Here is a 13,697-nt window from a genome sequence, read left to right on the forward strand (position 1 = left end):
AAAAAAGCTGAAAGAATAGATTACTTTTGTACAAAAACAAAGGGATATTTTATTATGAACATAACACCAAAATAGTCTGAATTTTACAATGACATTACAGAGACAAAATGTTTGTCAATATTGTAAAGAAAGTAGTATTTGTTTTCCTAGGTCATTGCTGTTGAAGACTTATGGCATTTCTCATCTTTCACAGTCTTTATCATTTCTGATGTGTGGTTTGAATGTCTTGGCATTGTAAACCCACACTGTGTCAATTCCTTCTCCAGCTACATCATCAGGAGTCCAAGTGGGAAATGGAAAGCGACAAGCTACTACTTTAGCTGAACTCTGGAGCTCTGTTTGGAGCTTGACTTCAAGCTGCTCCATCTGTGGAGGGAAAAAAAAAGTTAAACAATATTTGTCTGATCTTAGATTAGATGCATTATCGGAAACACACACATATAGATATCAAATATACATCATATTACCATTTGAGGAACCCCAAAGATGACCACGTTGGAATATTCTGAAAAACTGACCTATGAAAAGAGTTTAATGTCACCATGGAATCAAAATGGACAGTTTGTATTTTTTTGGATAAAGCAGTATTTATGATAAATGATACATCCATGGCTGTGCAACACTTTATTTTTGTAAAAATTCATGTGTCCACATAATCTTTAATCAAAATAACTGCCCCTCCCTTTTGCAACAAAAACTCTTCTCTGATGATGTGTTTACTGGCACGAGGGCGGGACAACCTGTCACTCACATGAGATTACAGAAATAGCAATCACAAAGATCCAATAAGTTGTGGACACCAAATTGGACAAACAAGTCCCGGCCTAATTTTTTATTATTGATCATGGACTATTGATCTGTAGATGCTTAATCAACTGATTAATAATACAAAAGGAGATCCACATTTAGATTATGATTGACCTGTTCTTACCTTCCAAAGGTCTGAAATATAAAAAGATGTGCTGTGATGAACACCTTCCCTCCAGGCTTTGTAGCGGGAGTACCAGACCAGCCATGGGTTCAGCTCAAAGCCAACTGCCTTGAAGCCTCTTTTTGCCGCAGCGATAACCTACACCAAACAATGCAGGAATAAGATTTTTAGGAGATTTTGTGATAACTTAATGGTTCAACTATGTAACAGTAAACTAACATCACAATGCTGTAATTTAGTTTAATGACTATGATATAACACGCTACTGAAGTGGTGGGGTGTAGTGATTGTTAGTGCAAACTCCAAATCAAAAGATGAGAAGTCCAATTCAGGAAACTCACTATCCGTCCATCTCCGCTACCGATATCCACCAGGGACCCTGATCTATTTTTCAAAACCTTTAGAACGTTTTCAACTTGTGTCCTTGTTGCAGGTACGAATGGGAGACAAACTTTCCTCAATGCTGGTGTAATAAACGGCCCGGTGACTGCATACAGAGCGACCAATGACCCTCCGACGACACAAGTTGCAATAATACCGATTCGTTTTTTAAAACCACCTTCACTCGCTGATCCCTGTTTAAAAGTCTCTGAGCGTAGATTTAATTCTGTGCCAGAGTCAGACATCCTGAAATGAATCCACTGACCTCCTTACCGAATTCCCAATGACAGCTGTGAGGTCAGATACGCAATGAGCAAAACATTTCAATAAATTAACAACGTTGCCATGATATCTATGTGAAAAAATATAGGCTACCAGCATAAAAGTCTACTGATCTTCTTCTTCTCTTAGTTAATGACGGATTGCAAACAACTTAAAGTGCATAACGCCACCTACAGCACTGGTTTGTGTAACATCATATCGCTCAACCCTACTCTCATATTCTTTTTCTCACGTGAAAAGGGTAAGTTGATTCCTTATATCAAAACAAACAAAAAATATATTACAAGTTTTTTTTTTTTGAAATTGTTTGTTAACACGGACAAACGGTGCATAATATAAAGATCTAAACATTGGGTAATGTATAGCAGGTGAAACTGTTTTTTTTTTTTTTATCTTGTTGACATTTAACAGTAAAAGGCTTAATGTTAAGGTCTGAATGGAACCCATTTAGGCTACCCATGAACATTAATACAGGAAAAAGTACTTCAGAAACCAGCCTTTATTAATTATTATTGCAGAGATGGGGTACAGCCCTTTTTGAGTGGTGAAAATTCCTCTCTTGCAATTACTTTTTAAGCCAGTGGGAGGCACTGTTATGCGGCTCAAAACTCACAACATCTTATGGTTGCTACTATCAACCTTCAATGGCATTTGTAATAAAACATCACTTTTAAAACTTATTTAAATGTTATGACGAGGAATACACATTTGTAGAAATGTTTACATGTGGTACTTATGACCACATTAAATTGCTACCAATAGGTGAAGAAAGTGCATGTACATGACATTTTATAATGCAATAAAATCAGACTGCATAACAACTGTGTTTGTTCGTAATTTTATCAGTAATGTGAAATGAGAATTAAAATTGAAGGGTAACAAAGTATAAAAGAAGCACATGTTCTCACACTGGCATAAAAGCAATGACTATACAAATAAATGAGGTCAAAGTTAAAACAATTAAATTAAACCACAGTTCAAGAGAGAAGCTTGTTACAGATCCCCTAAAAACAATGTTAAATATAACCATAACAGCAATGACAGGATTTTATGTCATGTTTTAAATAATACATGAAACAGTATGCATCAGGTACTGTTGAGAATCTGAAAGAGGACCCAGGCACAGAATAGCTGTGAAGAATAGACAGGACAAGGAGAGTTCATGTGAAACAGTTCAGAGAGTAGGGCTGACGACACAATGAAAGGCAAGGAGGATGACCAATGAAATCAGTCCTGGATGAAAACGGGCTTGAAGAGGCAGTACCAGGTGGAATGATGGTGAGGAAGACCAGGCAGGAACACAATGAACCAGAGGCTTGATCTCTTAGCTGTAGCACCAGTCTGGCTGCAACACAGTGAATGTCAGTGGTCAGGAATTCTAAGGATGCAGGGCAGGGACAAACACAACTCACAATGAACAAGACAAGACACAACAAGATGACAGGGCAAGACAATAGAATATTTCAATAGGAAATAAAAAAATAAAAACTATAAAGACTGAAACAGAACAATGACTAGTGAAGCAAAACAAAAGAAAACTAGGAATAAAGTTACTGAAACTTGCAATCAAAAAATAAAACAAGAATAAACTGACAGGGAACTGCATGTAATAAGAGTCCAAAGAGATAAATAAAATCCAAAGAGACAAAAACAAAAGAACTAAAATTAACTAGAATAAGACTGGAAGGGGGAAAACACAAAATGATACACTAGATCTAAAAAAAACAACAACATAGAAACAAGAACAAACCAGCAAAGACAAGAAGGAAAAAGGCACAATATAAAGGGACCAGAGCACATGAAGATCAGGTAAGTACAATTAGTGAAATGAGGACTAAACAAGGTAGTGTGGTAACAGGAAACAAGGAGGCGGGACAAGAGAAGCACATGGCTAACACAAACAAAGACAAAGCCATGTGCACAAGACAAACAAGGAAACAATGAACAGTGACAAAATAGACAAGACTGTCATGGCGGGACCCTGACAATATGGATCTAAACTATTTACAAACATATGCAATGATCCTCTGTCCTAATATAATTTTTCGACACTAGGAGTAAAAACAAAAGTGCATTACAGTCATCAAATTATATGGAATAGACAGCAAGCACAATATTTTAGGCAAAACAGGGAAAGAAAGCTGACAGTAAAACTGTGATTGTTGTTCCTTTATGGATGCAAAACGGTGAAAATGTGACTAGACAAGGCAATTTTGTCTGTCAACAAACAAAATACTACAAATAAAACCAAGACAAAAGACAATAAAGAAACAATCAATCCGAAAGCTGGGCTGGTGTGCATGGAAAACCATCAAAAGTCATTGGATATTGACCGATGCACAGTTCTGTCCATTGCAGCTCGCCCGTGGCTGGTGGTGGGCCCGTCATAAAATTCATCATCCAGGTCGCACTCTTCAGCCCCATCGTGTGAGTAGCTGTGCTTCATCACCAGAATATTCCTGCGGCCAGTGGGGGTGGCTTGCATAGGGAACTGGGGTTGTACTGACGTCTCCATCTCTGAGAGAATGGCAGCAGCATCTCGCAGGCTGAGGTCGGTGCGGCTGCCTCGAGTGCTGGACACCGCCGAGCCACAGTGGTGACCGTGGACGCATTTGGAGGAGGTGCGCTGCAATTTGGGGAAATCCTCAGGTAACACCTCATCATCGGATGAGGTTGCTTGCCGTAACGTGCACAGCTCGTAGTGCGGGGGTTCAAAGGCCTCGTGAAGCAAGGTGGGGTCAAATTCATCCCTGCGGATTATGTACTTTTTCCGTGGCTGTTTTATTTGAATGATTATCGACACGGTCAGCAGGATAATCACCACTCCGCAGGTCACTCCGATGATGGTTACATTGGTATTGTCAAGGCTGTCCAGGATAGTGGCTTTTCTTTTCTCTGTGTGAGAGGGGCATGATAACTTTATGAGGTATAGTGTTTTGAATTTAGAAAATAATTAAAAGACAAATAATTAAAATAAAATACACAAAAAATACACTAATATTACAGCATGAACAGTAATATGGTAAAATATTATTACAATTTATGGATCAAGAGGTGTAGCCTACTAAAAAAGGGATAGTTCACTCAGAAATGAAAATGCTGTCAACATTTACCTGTATGATTTTCGTTCTTTTGTGGAAAGCAAAAGCATTTTTTTTTTATCATTCAATTTTATTTTGGACCCCAACTGACTTTCATTGTATGGACAAAAACTGTTTTTTTTAATATTCCACAGAAGAAAGAAAGTAATATAGGTTTGGAATGACATGTGGGGGAGTAAATTATGATGTTTTATTTATTTTTTATTTTTTTGATGAATATCCCTTAACTTTACATTAGCTTTGTAAATACATTTGCAAGTATTTCATTTCGGAGTATGTGATTATATACCTTTGCAACCATTCTCATCCCAAGGATAGACACAGTTTTGGATACCATTGCACACCAACGTGTGGTTAATACACATGTTGCTATGGCAGAAGAATGCATCTCCTTCACATGGAGCTGAAGAGCAAAATGATAATTATAGAAACCACATGAGACACTAACATGTCATGCAGTTAAAACTGCTAAAGTGACTCAGTACATCACTCATAATGTGTTAGTCCAAATATGTAGATAAAATAAGAGGTAAATCACAACGTTAATGCTAAAAAGCAAGCTATATGTGCTACTGAAATGTGTTAAGATGATTTTATGACTCACGCTCGTGGAAGGTGGTGAAGAGGATACGAAATCGGCTCCTGCGGCTAGTCTCATCGGCCCACATGCGAATCACACCTAATGAAGTCACCAGCATCACGTCATTGGCCACCGTGCTGCAGAATTTATTCTTCAGATGCTCCACCGAGCTGCTTCCATCGTACACCGCCACAAAGTTACGCTTGCACTCATTCGAGTTCTGCATCTCATAATCCAGGAAGCGCAAATAGATCTGTGCAGTAGACACATCATGCTCAAAACTAGTTTACATACACCTTGTAGAATCTGCAAAATGTTAATTATTATTTTATTGAGCACTGTCCTGAATAAGATATTTTACAATGCGTTTACATATAGTCCACGAAACAAACAAACAAAAATGCTGAATTTATCAAAAGTTTGCATATATGATCCACGGCTGTTTTTATGTTTTGTGAACATAAGTCCCTTGTTTGTTCTTAGCAGTTAAACTGCCTAATGTTTCTCAGAAAAATTCTCTAGGTCCTGAAAATTCTTCAGGTTTCCAGCACATTTTGCAATGGTGAAAACAGTCACTGATGCTTTCGAACAGGATGATGTCCAATTGTTCTTATTTTATTTAAATAACAAATGTTTTAATTTAGTACTGCCCTTCAGAAGCAACAGAAGATACTTAAATGTTTCCCGGAAGACAAATTATAAGTACAATTTACCTTGATCTTTAAAATTCAAAAAGTTTTCACTTTTTGTAATAGTTGCGTATGAGTCCCTCAATTGTCCTCAGGGTGAAAAAAATGGATCTCAAAACCATACATTCACTGTTGGAAAGGGTCATTAGGCAGTTTAACTGCTCAGGATAAACAATGGACTCAAGAACAAGCATCACAAAACATTAAAAAAGGTTGTGAATCATCCAGGTAATGAGAGTAAACTTCTGAACAAGGTCATTTTTCATAAATCCAGCTATTTTTTGGTTTTGTGGACCATATGTAAACATCTTTTATGTAAAATATATAATTCAGGACGGTGCTAAATAAAAAATAACATGCAAATTGTACTATGATTCCTTTTATTTTGTTAAAATAATTCACATTCTGCAAGGTGCATAATCTTTTGAGCACGACTATATATTGACATTTGTTTTTTTTTATTTTATTTATATTTTAATTAGACATAATGGAGAATAACAGGATATTATTTGAAAAATAAATGTGGAACAAGGTAAACCCTACTGGAAAGACTAGCTTAGACCAACATGTTAGGTTTTAATTGAATTGAATACAGTTGTGAATAGAGGTTTACCTTAGAGCCAGGAGGACCTCTTATGAACCACCTGCAGTCTACAGCCTCTGTCTGCAACGCTTTGCCCTCTTTCGCAACCATTGCAGACTCCACAATGCCCTCTGGCCCGCTCATCTCGAACTCACAAACTACACCATGAAAACACAGCAATGAATTGTGAACTGGTTTTCATATCCAGAGGGTAAACTTGAAAAAAGGAAAATAAAACACTTACATGGAAGAGGTGATGGAACTCCAAGGTCCTTAAAATCAGGATCTGCAAATATATGAAGAGTTCAGATGCAAAAGCCTCTAAATGCCATTTGAAATTTTCTTCTAGAATGATCATTTTTATCAAGCTTGTATATTTAAGTTCAGTAATTTCACTTAAATTACAATTAATAGGTAATCTTCATTGCAATTTAAATGAAATTACTGAGCTTAAATATACAGTACAAGCTTGATAAAAATGATCATTCTAGAAGAAAATTTCAAATGGCACTTAGAGGCTTTTGCATCTGAACTCTTCATATACAGAGGAGAGTGAGTGGTTAAGGATTTGAATAAAGCCTTGATCTGTTTACAAGGTCAAAATCACAAGTGATTTCAAATTCAATTAAGTAGCTTTATACAAATTATTGTCCTACATATCAAAATGAATGGTTGTTGTAAAGATCTCTGCAGAGCCGCGTGAATTTAACAGTCATGCTGTTTATCTTCAAAAAAACACTAGTTCTCCACCATCATCTTTCTGCAAAAGTTGGTCAAGCAAGGAAAGTCTTGCTGGTTGCAGTGTGCAAAACGGTGTACTACTGTCCAAAGGTGTAGGATTTGTAAGATTTTGTTTTGAACAACTGTTTTCAACTTAGATAATAATACAAGATGTTTCTTGAGCACCAAATCAGCAGAATCATTTCTGAAGAATCATGTGACATTGAAGATTGTGTAATAACACTGAGTAATGATTTGGAAAAAATCAATAAATCTCATTTGTCACATTGTAATAATGTTTCACAAGATCTTTTTTTTTTTTTTTTTTTTGTCTTTTTGATTCAATAAATACAGCCTTGGTGAGTTTAAGAGACTTTTTTTTAAAACCGACCCCAAACCTTTGGACGGTAGGCGCCATTATTTCTTCCTCGGAACTATTTTAAAAACAGATGTTATTTCGTTTCCTTGACTGTTTCAAAGACTAAAACAGATAAATGAAACACATGGTTTACTTCCTGACCTTAAAAAAAAAAAAAGTATATCCCAGCACAATCATTTATTTTCTTTTTGCCTAATAACTGAAACATGTAGGATTAGGGAATGAGAATGATGTCCTGGGGCTTGAGTCATGATTGTACATGGATTAATAATCCCTGCACCAAACTCGCACAGATTAGACTGCACAGCGTGAGAAAGCAAATTAAATATGATGTAGGTGTTTTTATAGAAGGCTGTTTAATATTTTTGCACAGTATTTCAGGTTTACTGTAAAAAGTTAATAGGTTCTGGCCAGTTTATAATGTAGATCAGTTTAAATCTAGATCTAATCTATCATTTGCAATTAAACTCACTAGGATATTTCAGAGTCCTTTAGAGTTTCAATCTAAAAATCATTCAGGGATTCGCCATAATCCTCTCGTGTTTTCTTACCTCTGGTACAGCTTGGCTAAGATTATTCTCATGATGATATAACAGGACGCATGGATGTAGGTCAATAATAAATCTATAATTTATGATGTGTGCAGGATTGTATTTTATTTCAGTATTCCAGAAGTAACCTAAAATCATTGATTGTAAAATTAAAATAATTTTACCTTTTATTTTTTAGCTTTCTGCAGTGTGTAGTAGATGTCATAGTGTTTGGCTGTAATGCATGGATTTTGTATTGGACTTTATTTAGGGCTCTCAAAATTCACAGTGCTCAGGACAAAAACGTTTTTGCAGGCCCCCCGTCCACCAGGACCTGGCAGGTTATCCCTCATGTCCCTGCTTCATTACCCAAATACTGCTTACCTATCTGTTCACTGTTTATTAGGCGGCTGCGATAAACACGGGTGTAATCAGAAATTAAGTTTAGCCTAACATCACATAATTAGGGAGCCCAGTTTAGTCAAGACGGACATCATATCTGTCTCGAACCTGAGTCGAATCCAGTCATAAACACTTTTTTTATTTTTACTTTGAATGATGTGACTATGAATTCAAAAATATTCTGACAAAATATTTATGACCCCTTTGCAACCTAACAGTAATGCATACTCTATAACAAATTATTTTGGCCATCCCATACGCTCTTAAAAAATAAAGACACTGGCATTGATGGTTCAATGAAAAAACTTGATCATCAATGAAACATTTCATTGGACATAGTTTATGTTCTTCAGACTAAGGAAAAAATGGTTCTTTTAAGAAATGTTCACTAAAAGGTTCTTTGGGGAACCCTAAATGTTTCTTTTAGGGCATCACTGCAAAAAACAAAAAACAAAACTTAATTTGGAATCTTTTGGAACTTTTCTCTTTTTTAGAGTGTGGATTTTCAATAGGATTTGGTGAAGCTGAAGCAGGAGGACAGAGCTCAGGGCATGGAGCAGACTGAGTGTGCTCCTCTGAAGACAAGCTTTCATTAACTGGGATCAGAAAAATCAAAAACCTCCCCCACTCAGCTGCTGCATGTGTGCCTGCACTACAAATGCAGAGCCATCAGACTTGAGCACTGAACACAGCATTTACCAAAACAAGAATGATTCTTACTAATAAACAACCAGTCCCAAACCAACATTCTAACTGTGTATGCGTTTTGTTTTGCAATAGAGCCAAAAGTCAAAAATATGCAATTCAAAACGTCATTTAAACCTGTAACATGCTAAAAGAATTATTTCAGATTTCCAGGTCGCTAATCAAAAAAAGTTAATTTGAGACAAGGATCATATGGCTCTTTGTACAGATGGTCAGATGTTCTCCCACTGAAGAACAAGATGCTCCATGGACGCTTCTGGACAACATGATCATCTGGTTTTACAAAAACTTGTATAAAAGAAATGGATATATAATTGGTTGATACAGACATATGCATATACTCAGGCCTGGCGCTGGATATCCCTGTGCCATCCTTCCGGACCAGGCCCCCGTACCCCCAAACCCCCCACAGCAACCCTCCCGGGCGCCGGACCACAACCATATAATCATGACACAAACAGAACTCTTACCTTGGGTGAAATTGTACCGAGCTGAAAATCCAATGGATTCTAGTTCACCATCTGCCACAAATTTTAACCAAAGGTATCGTCCACTGGACCTAACATAATTCGGGCTCTCTTGTCCACAGAAACGGCCGATGATAGGAGAAAAGCTGAAGGGTCCATCCCTGACTTCAATGTGGTCAAACTTACACTCCCACGATGGCTCAATGGCATATTTTTCATCAAAATACAGGTCGATGCATTGCCTTGGAAAAGCTATGGCACAATTCAAATTTCTAGTTAGATATGGAAATATGACTCAATAACAATGATCAAAATGTAAGCTGAGTAACCTTCAATTATGTATATGCATTCTCGGTCAGGAGGATATTTCTCAGGATAGTTAGGAGATGTAAAAATTCCTCCATCAGAATCTTTGACCCAAGAACCGCACAATCCCGCCGGCGTCACACCTGAGTTGTTTTCAACTTAAGAGACAAAGCATTAAGAAGACTGCCATGAGATTAAAACTTCTTGGGTTAAACAACTACAATGTGCATTGTTAGAATCAGTCAATCGTGATTTTGCACAAGATCACAATGCCCTTCTTTCCCACTTAGTATGTCATTGTTAATAAGAGATAATTACCTACAGCTTTCTTGTTCGGTGGTGCTGTTGGTGCTCCAGAAAATCCAAGATTGACGAGACTTGAAACGACTGCTAAAATAAATAATAATGATCAGAGATACTGATGGTCAAGAACAGCTTGCTTCATGCTTAAAACGTTCTTAAATATGCCAATACAACTCGAATGTAAACATGTATAATGTCTTTTTGCATTTATTGTTTATAAGTGTAAGAGTTTTTGTTACCAATTCCCATCTATCTATCTATCTATCTATCTATCTATCTATCTATCTATCTATCTATCTATCTATCTATCTATCTTTTTATCACTGCATTGTCGAAATTGAGGACAACATAGGCTACAACAGGTACGTCGATGTTTTCTCAGTCAATTGTGACATTATGGTTTCTGTGTGTACCACACAAAAATAAAGACTATAGGCTAAATAACAATAATATGCAATGTACAACGAAATGTTGATCTGCGTTTTACAACTTTATAACCACTTTTGCAAGTGTAGCCCATGTTCCAGCTGCCACTTGAGGTTTAGTGATATTGCTTTCGTGTGAACATTGCAATCAGAATTACACTATTACAGAATTTCATTATTAAATATAAGAATAGCTTAAACTTAAAGGGAATCATGCATGTATCGTTCCCAAGTGTACTTGGTCGATATCAATGAACGAAACATTTATGTTAGGTTTTATAGGCTAACGCACTGTTGATATTACTCACCAAGAAGCAGTTTTACCCGCGGCACCATGATTCTTCCCAAGGGTTTCAACTTTGAATTCCATGAAATGCAAATTGTAGTGACGAAGCGAAGGATAAATTTTAGAGATAATATAACTACAATATATAAAAGTCCGTCATTAGAAGAGGCTGCTTGAAGGACGCGACCGAAATTATGCGAGATTCATTGCAAAGATTGTTGCGCCTATTCACAGAACTCGCGGTGTAGTTGAAGACTGTTTGATGGAACAGGTTGAACACAAACACATCTGCGTAATCCGCCTCATTGCACAGAAGACCTGCGGACATGAAGAGTGGATTAACGAGATCCCCTCTCTCATATGTTGATAGACTTGGCTAACAACGACGTGAATCGACTATCTGCCTCAGATGAAGTTTGTCCAAGTAGCCTGTTACAGTAACTAATGATTTGCTGATTAAAGTTGGCCTACTACTTTGTGTAAAATATGGTTGTTTGACTGTCGTGTGCCAAATGAAAATGTGAGGTATTCCAAGTTCCTGTAGCAGCATATTATGCACCTAACAATAAGAGTGATGTTCCCAGATAGCACAAGGATATTTGATGTCCTATTTACATCTGGAAGACGTATTTTTACTGTAAGAGTGTTTGCTCATCTGCAAGACGTCTATAGGACGTTTCCTGTCAGATGTAAAATAGACGTTTATAAGATGTCAGTTTAACATGCATTCTAAATCATTACATCTTAGAGACATCTTCTAAACGTCTTTGACATCTGCAGGAAACTTCCTATAGACGTCTTGCAGATGAGCAAACACTCTATAAATATAGGAGATCAAACAGCCTTGTACTATCTGGGTTCAAACTAGAAACTAGATATACAGTAATGTAGAGGGAAAAGTGAAAAATAAGACCATAGTATGTTCCCAGATGCTTTCTAAACCAGCATTCGCTGTAGGACTGTTTTTCATTAGCATCTTGAAAACAAGAAATAAATGGATGCTCCAAAACTGGGAAATACTGGAAAAAAAAAAAAAACCTGCTTCCGTCGGCTAAATCTCTCCTCTTTTAGCTGGAAAGTAATTTACAGTTTTTCTCAATTGATAAAACTTTAAAATCCATTGGCTGAACAAAAACCTCAGTTGCCTGAACTCATTTATCTAATTGTGTCTGTTGTCAATACTGTAAACAATTTCACATGGTAAAACACAATTTGCAGATCTCACTTAGACTTTTCAGCAAAACTCTGAACACGTTCTCATTCTCAAAACACATTCTGCACTCTAATGCACATGTCATCCACACTGGTAAATACAAGTGGCAACAATCAAATACAAATAGAGAACACATGTCATTTGATTGAACACAACCACTCAAAACTGATTCAACCTGTTTCAAATGATGTGACAATCAATATTAGCCAGTTCAGAGAGCAAACTGAACTGAGGTTGTTGAAGGTGGAAAGGAGAAAGTGGGGGACATGGAAGAGGAAGAAGAAGTGGAAGAGGGGGGCAAGGGACAATATTGCTTGTGATGTCGACGAAGTGCTCTGGCCTGACCCAGGCCAAAGACAAGAAGCACATTGATCACATGTTTACTCCTTTCATTTGTGTCCCTTTGAGTATCGTATACTGTAGTACAGTGCACCGCTGTAGACTGTACAATGAAAAAATATGAAATGTGTTTTGAGATTTGTTTTGACATATAGTTCTCCCTGAGAACTTATATGTTTTAACAATGTGTTTTACTGTAAATGTTTTGGTGTATTGTTTACTGACTGCTTGATAGTGTATAGCATTTTGATCTCTTTGTTTATGATTTGAGAGCAGTGTTTGATTTTAAACGCAGGTAAAACTCTTTTGAGAGGAGTGTTTGGTTTTGAACACATGTAAAACTGTTTTGAGATGAAAGTTTCATTTCGTAAGAGGAGTCAGAGGATTTGTAAATAGTGCTTGAAGATAAGGTTTTGTGTTTAATGTTTTTAAAAAATGGAGCAAGGTTTAAGAAATTGTGTTTTAGCAATTGAGAAAAGCTGTAATATCTTATAACAACCACTGGATGGAGCAATAGCACATCTAATTCCTTTTTTTAAAACACTCACAAACAATGGGATGTCACCAGTGTAAAGCCATTGTCCTCTTACAGTAAATTGAAAGTAATTTTTGCGTAAATGCTGAGCAGACCCTGTTAAAGTTAATAAAGTGGTAAAATAAGACATTTACTTTACATTAAATTGGATAGAGTCCTTTTAAGGAGATGTGTTTGGACTAGGCAATTTATTGAACCCACAAATACTTAACGTTTATCCTTCTAGATTTGTCGTAGTTGCGTCGTGATTCTTTTCAAAGCACCGATTAGGCTACTGTAATAAGGTTATTCTATAGGCTACGCTATGTGTATTTGGCTGTATAGGCTGTGATGCATCAGTTTTAGATTTGAACTTGATTGGAAATTATTATTGCGCAATTTAAAAACTTTAGCACATGGAGAAAATTTAGGGCGTTGTTTTTACTGTAAATAAGGCTTGCGCGCGTTGTGTGTGTGTGTGTGTGTGTGTGTGTGTGTGTGTGTGTGTGGATGAGAGAGAGAGAGAGAGAGAGAGAGAGAGAGAGAGAGAGAGAGAGAGAG

General features: G+C 36.8%; 2 protein-coding genes across 3 annotated transcripts; both read right to left on the reverse strand.

Moving 5' to 3' along the window:
* Window positions 1-20: 20 nt before the first annotated feature.
* Window positions 21-1,728, reverse strand: atpsckmt (fATP synthase c subunit lysine N-methyltransferase). Its single transcript, XM_039675901.2, is given in 5 exon segments — window positions 21-181; window positions 184-366; window positions 468-518; window positions 932-1,069; window positions 1,273-1,728. Coding segments are annotated over 5 exon segments (687 nt in total). The 5' UTR covers window positions 1,558-1,728; the 3' UTR covers window positions 21-151.
* A 345-nt stretch (window positions 1,729-2,073) lies between these two features.
* LOC120481796 (neuropilin and tolloid-like protein 1) lies at window positions 2,074-11,412 on the reverse strand. Of its 2 annotated transcripts, none has more exons than XM_039675614.2 (9): window positions 11,093-11,412; window positions 10,379-10,446; window positions 10,080-10,214; window positions 9,754-10,002; window positions 6,792-6,833; window positions 6,578-6,705; window positions 5,300-5,528; window positions 4,985-5,098; window positions 2,074-4,489 (listed from the first exon to the last, which is right to left on the reverse strand). In XM_039675614.2, the coding sequence occupies exons 1-9, from the start codon at window positions 11,152-11,154 to the stop codon at window positions 3,906-3,908; spliced, it is 1,611 nt and encodes a 536-aa protein (XP_039531548.2). In that variant the 5' UTR covers window positions 11,155-11,412; the 3' UTR covers window positions 2,074-3,905. The 2 variants fall into 2 exon arrangements, with proteins under 2 accessions (XP_039531548.2, XP_039531551.2); XM_039675617.2 differs by having other exon boundaries at window positions 10,375-10,443; window positions 11,093-11,411.
* Between the last annotated feature and the right edge of the window lie 2,285 nt (window positions 11,413-13,697).

This window comes from Pimephales promelas, chromosome 5 (assembly GCF_988280905.1).
Source record: "Pimephales promelas chromosome 5, fPimPro1.hap1.1, whole genome shotgun sequence".
NCBI lineage: Eukaryota > Metazoa > Chordata > Actinopteri > Cypriniformes > Leuciscidae > Pimephales > Pimephales promelas.

Coding starts and splice junctions, on each gene's coding strand:
- LOC120481796 (XM_039675614.2), bottom strand. CDS start 11,154: ATGGAATTCAAAGTTGAAACCCTTGGGAAGAATCATGGTGCCGCGGGT. Junction 6,834..9,753: donor TCGGTACAATTTCACCCAAG/GTAAGAGTTCTG, acceptor ATATATTTGCAG/ATCCTGATTTTAAGGACCTT. Junction 6,706..6,791: donor AGTTCCATCACCTCTTCCAT/GTAAGTGTTTTA, acceptor TTCATGGTGTAG/TTTGTGAGTTCGAGATGAGC.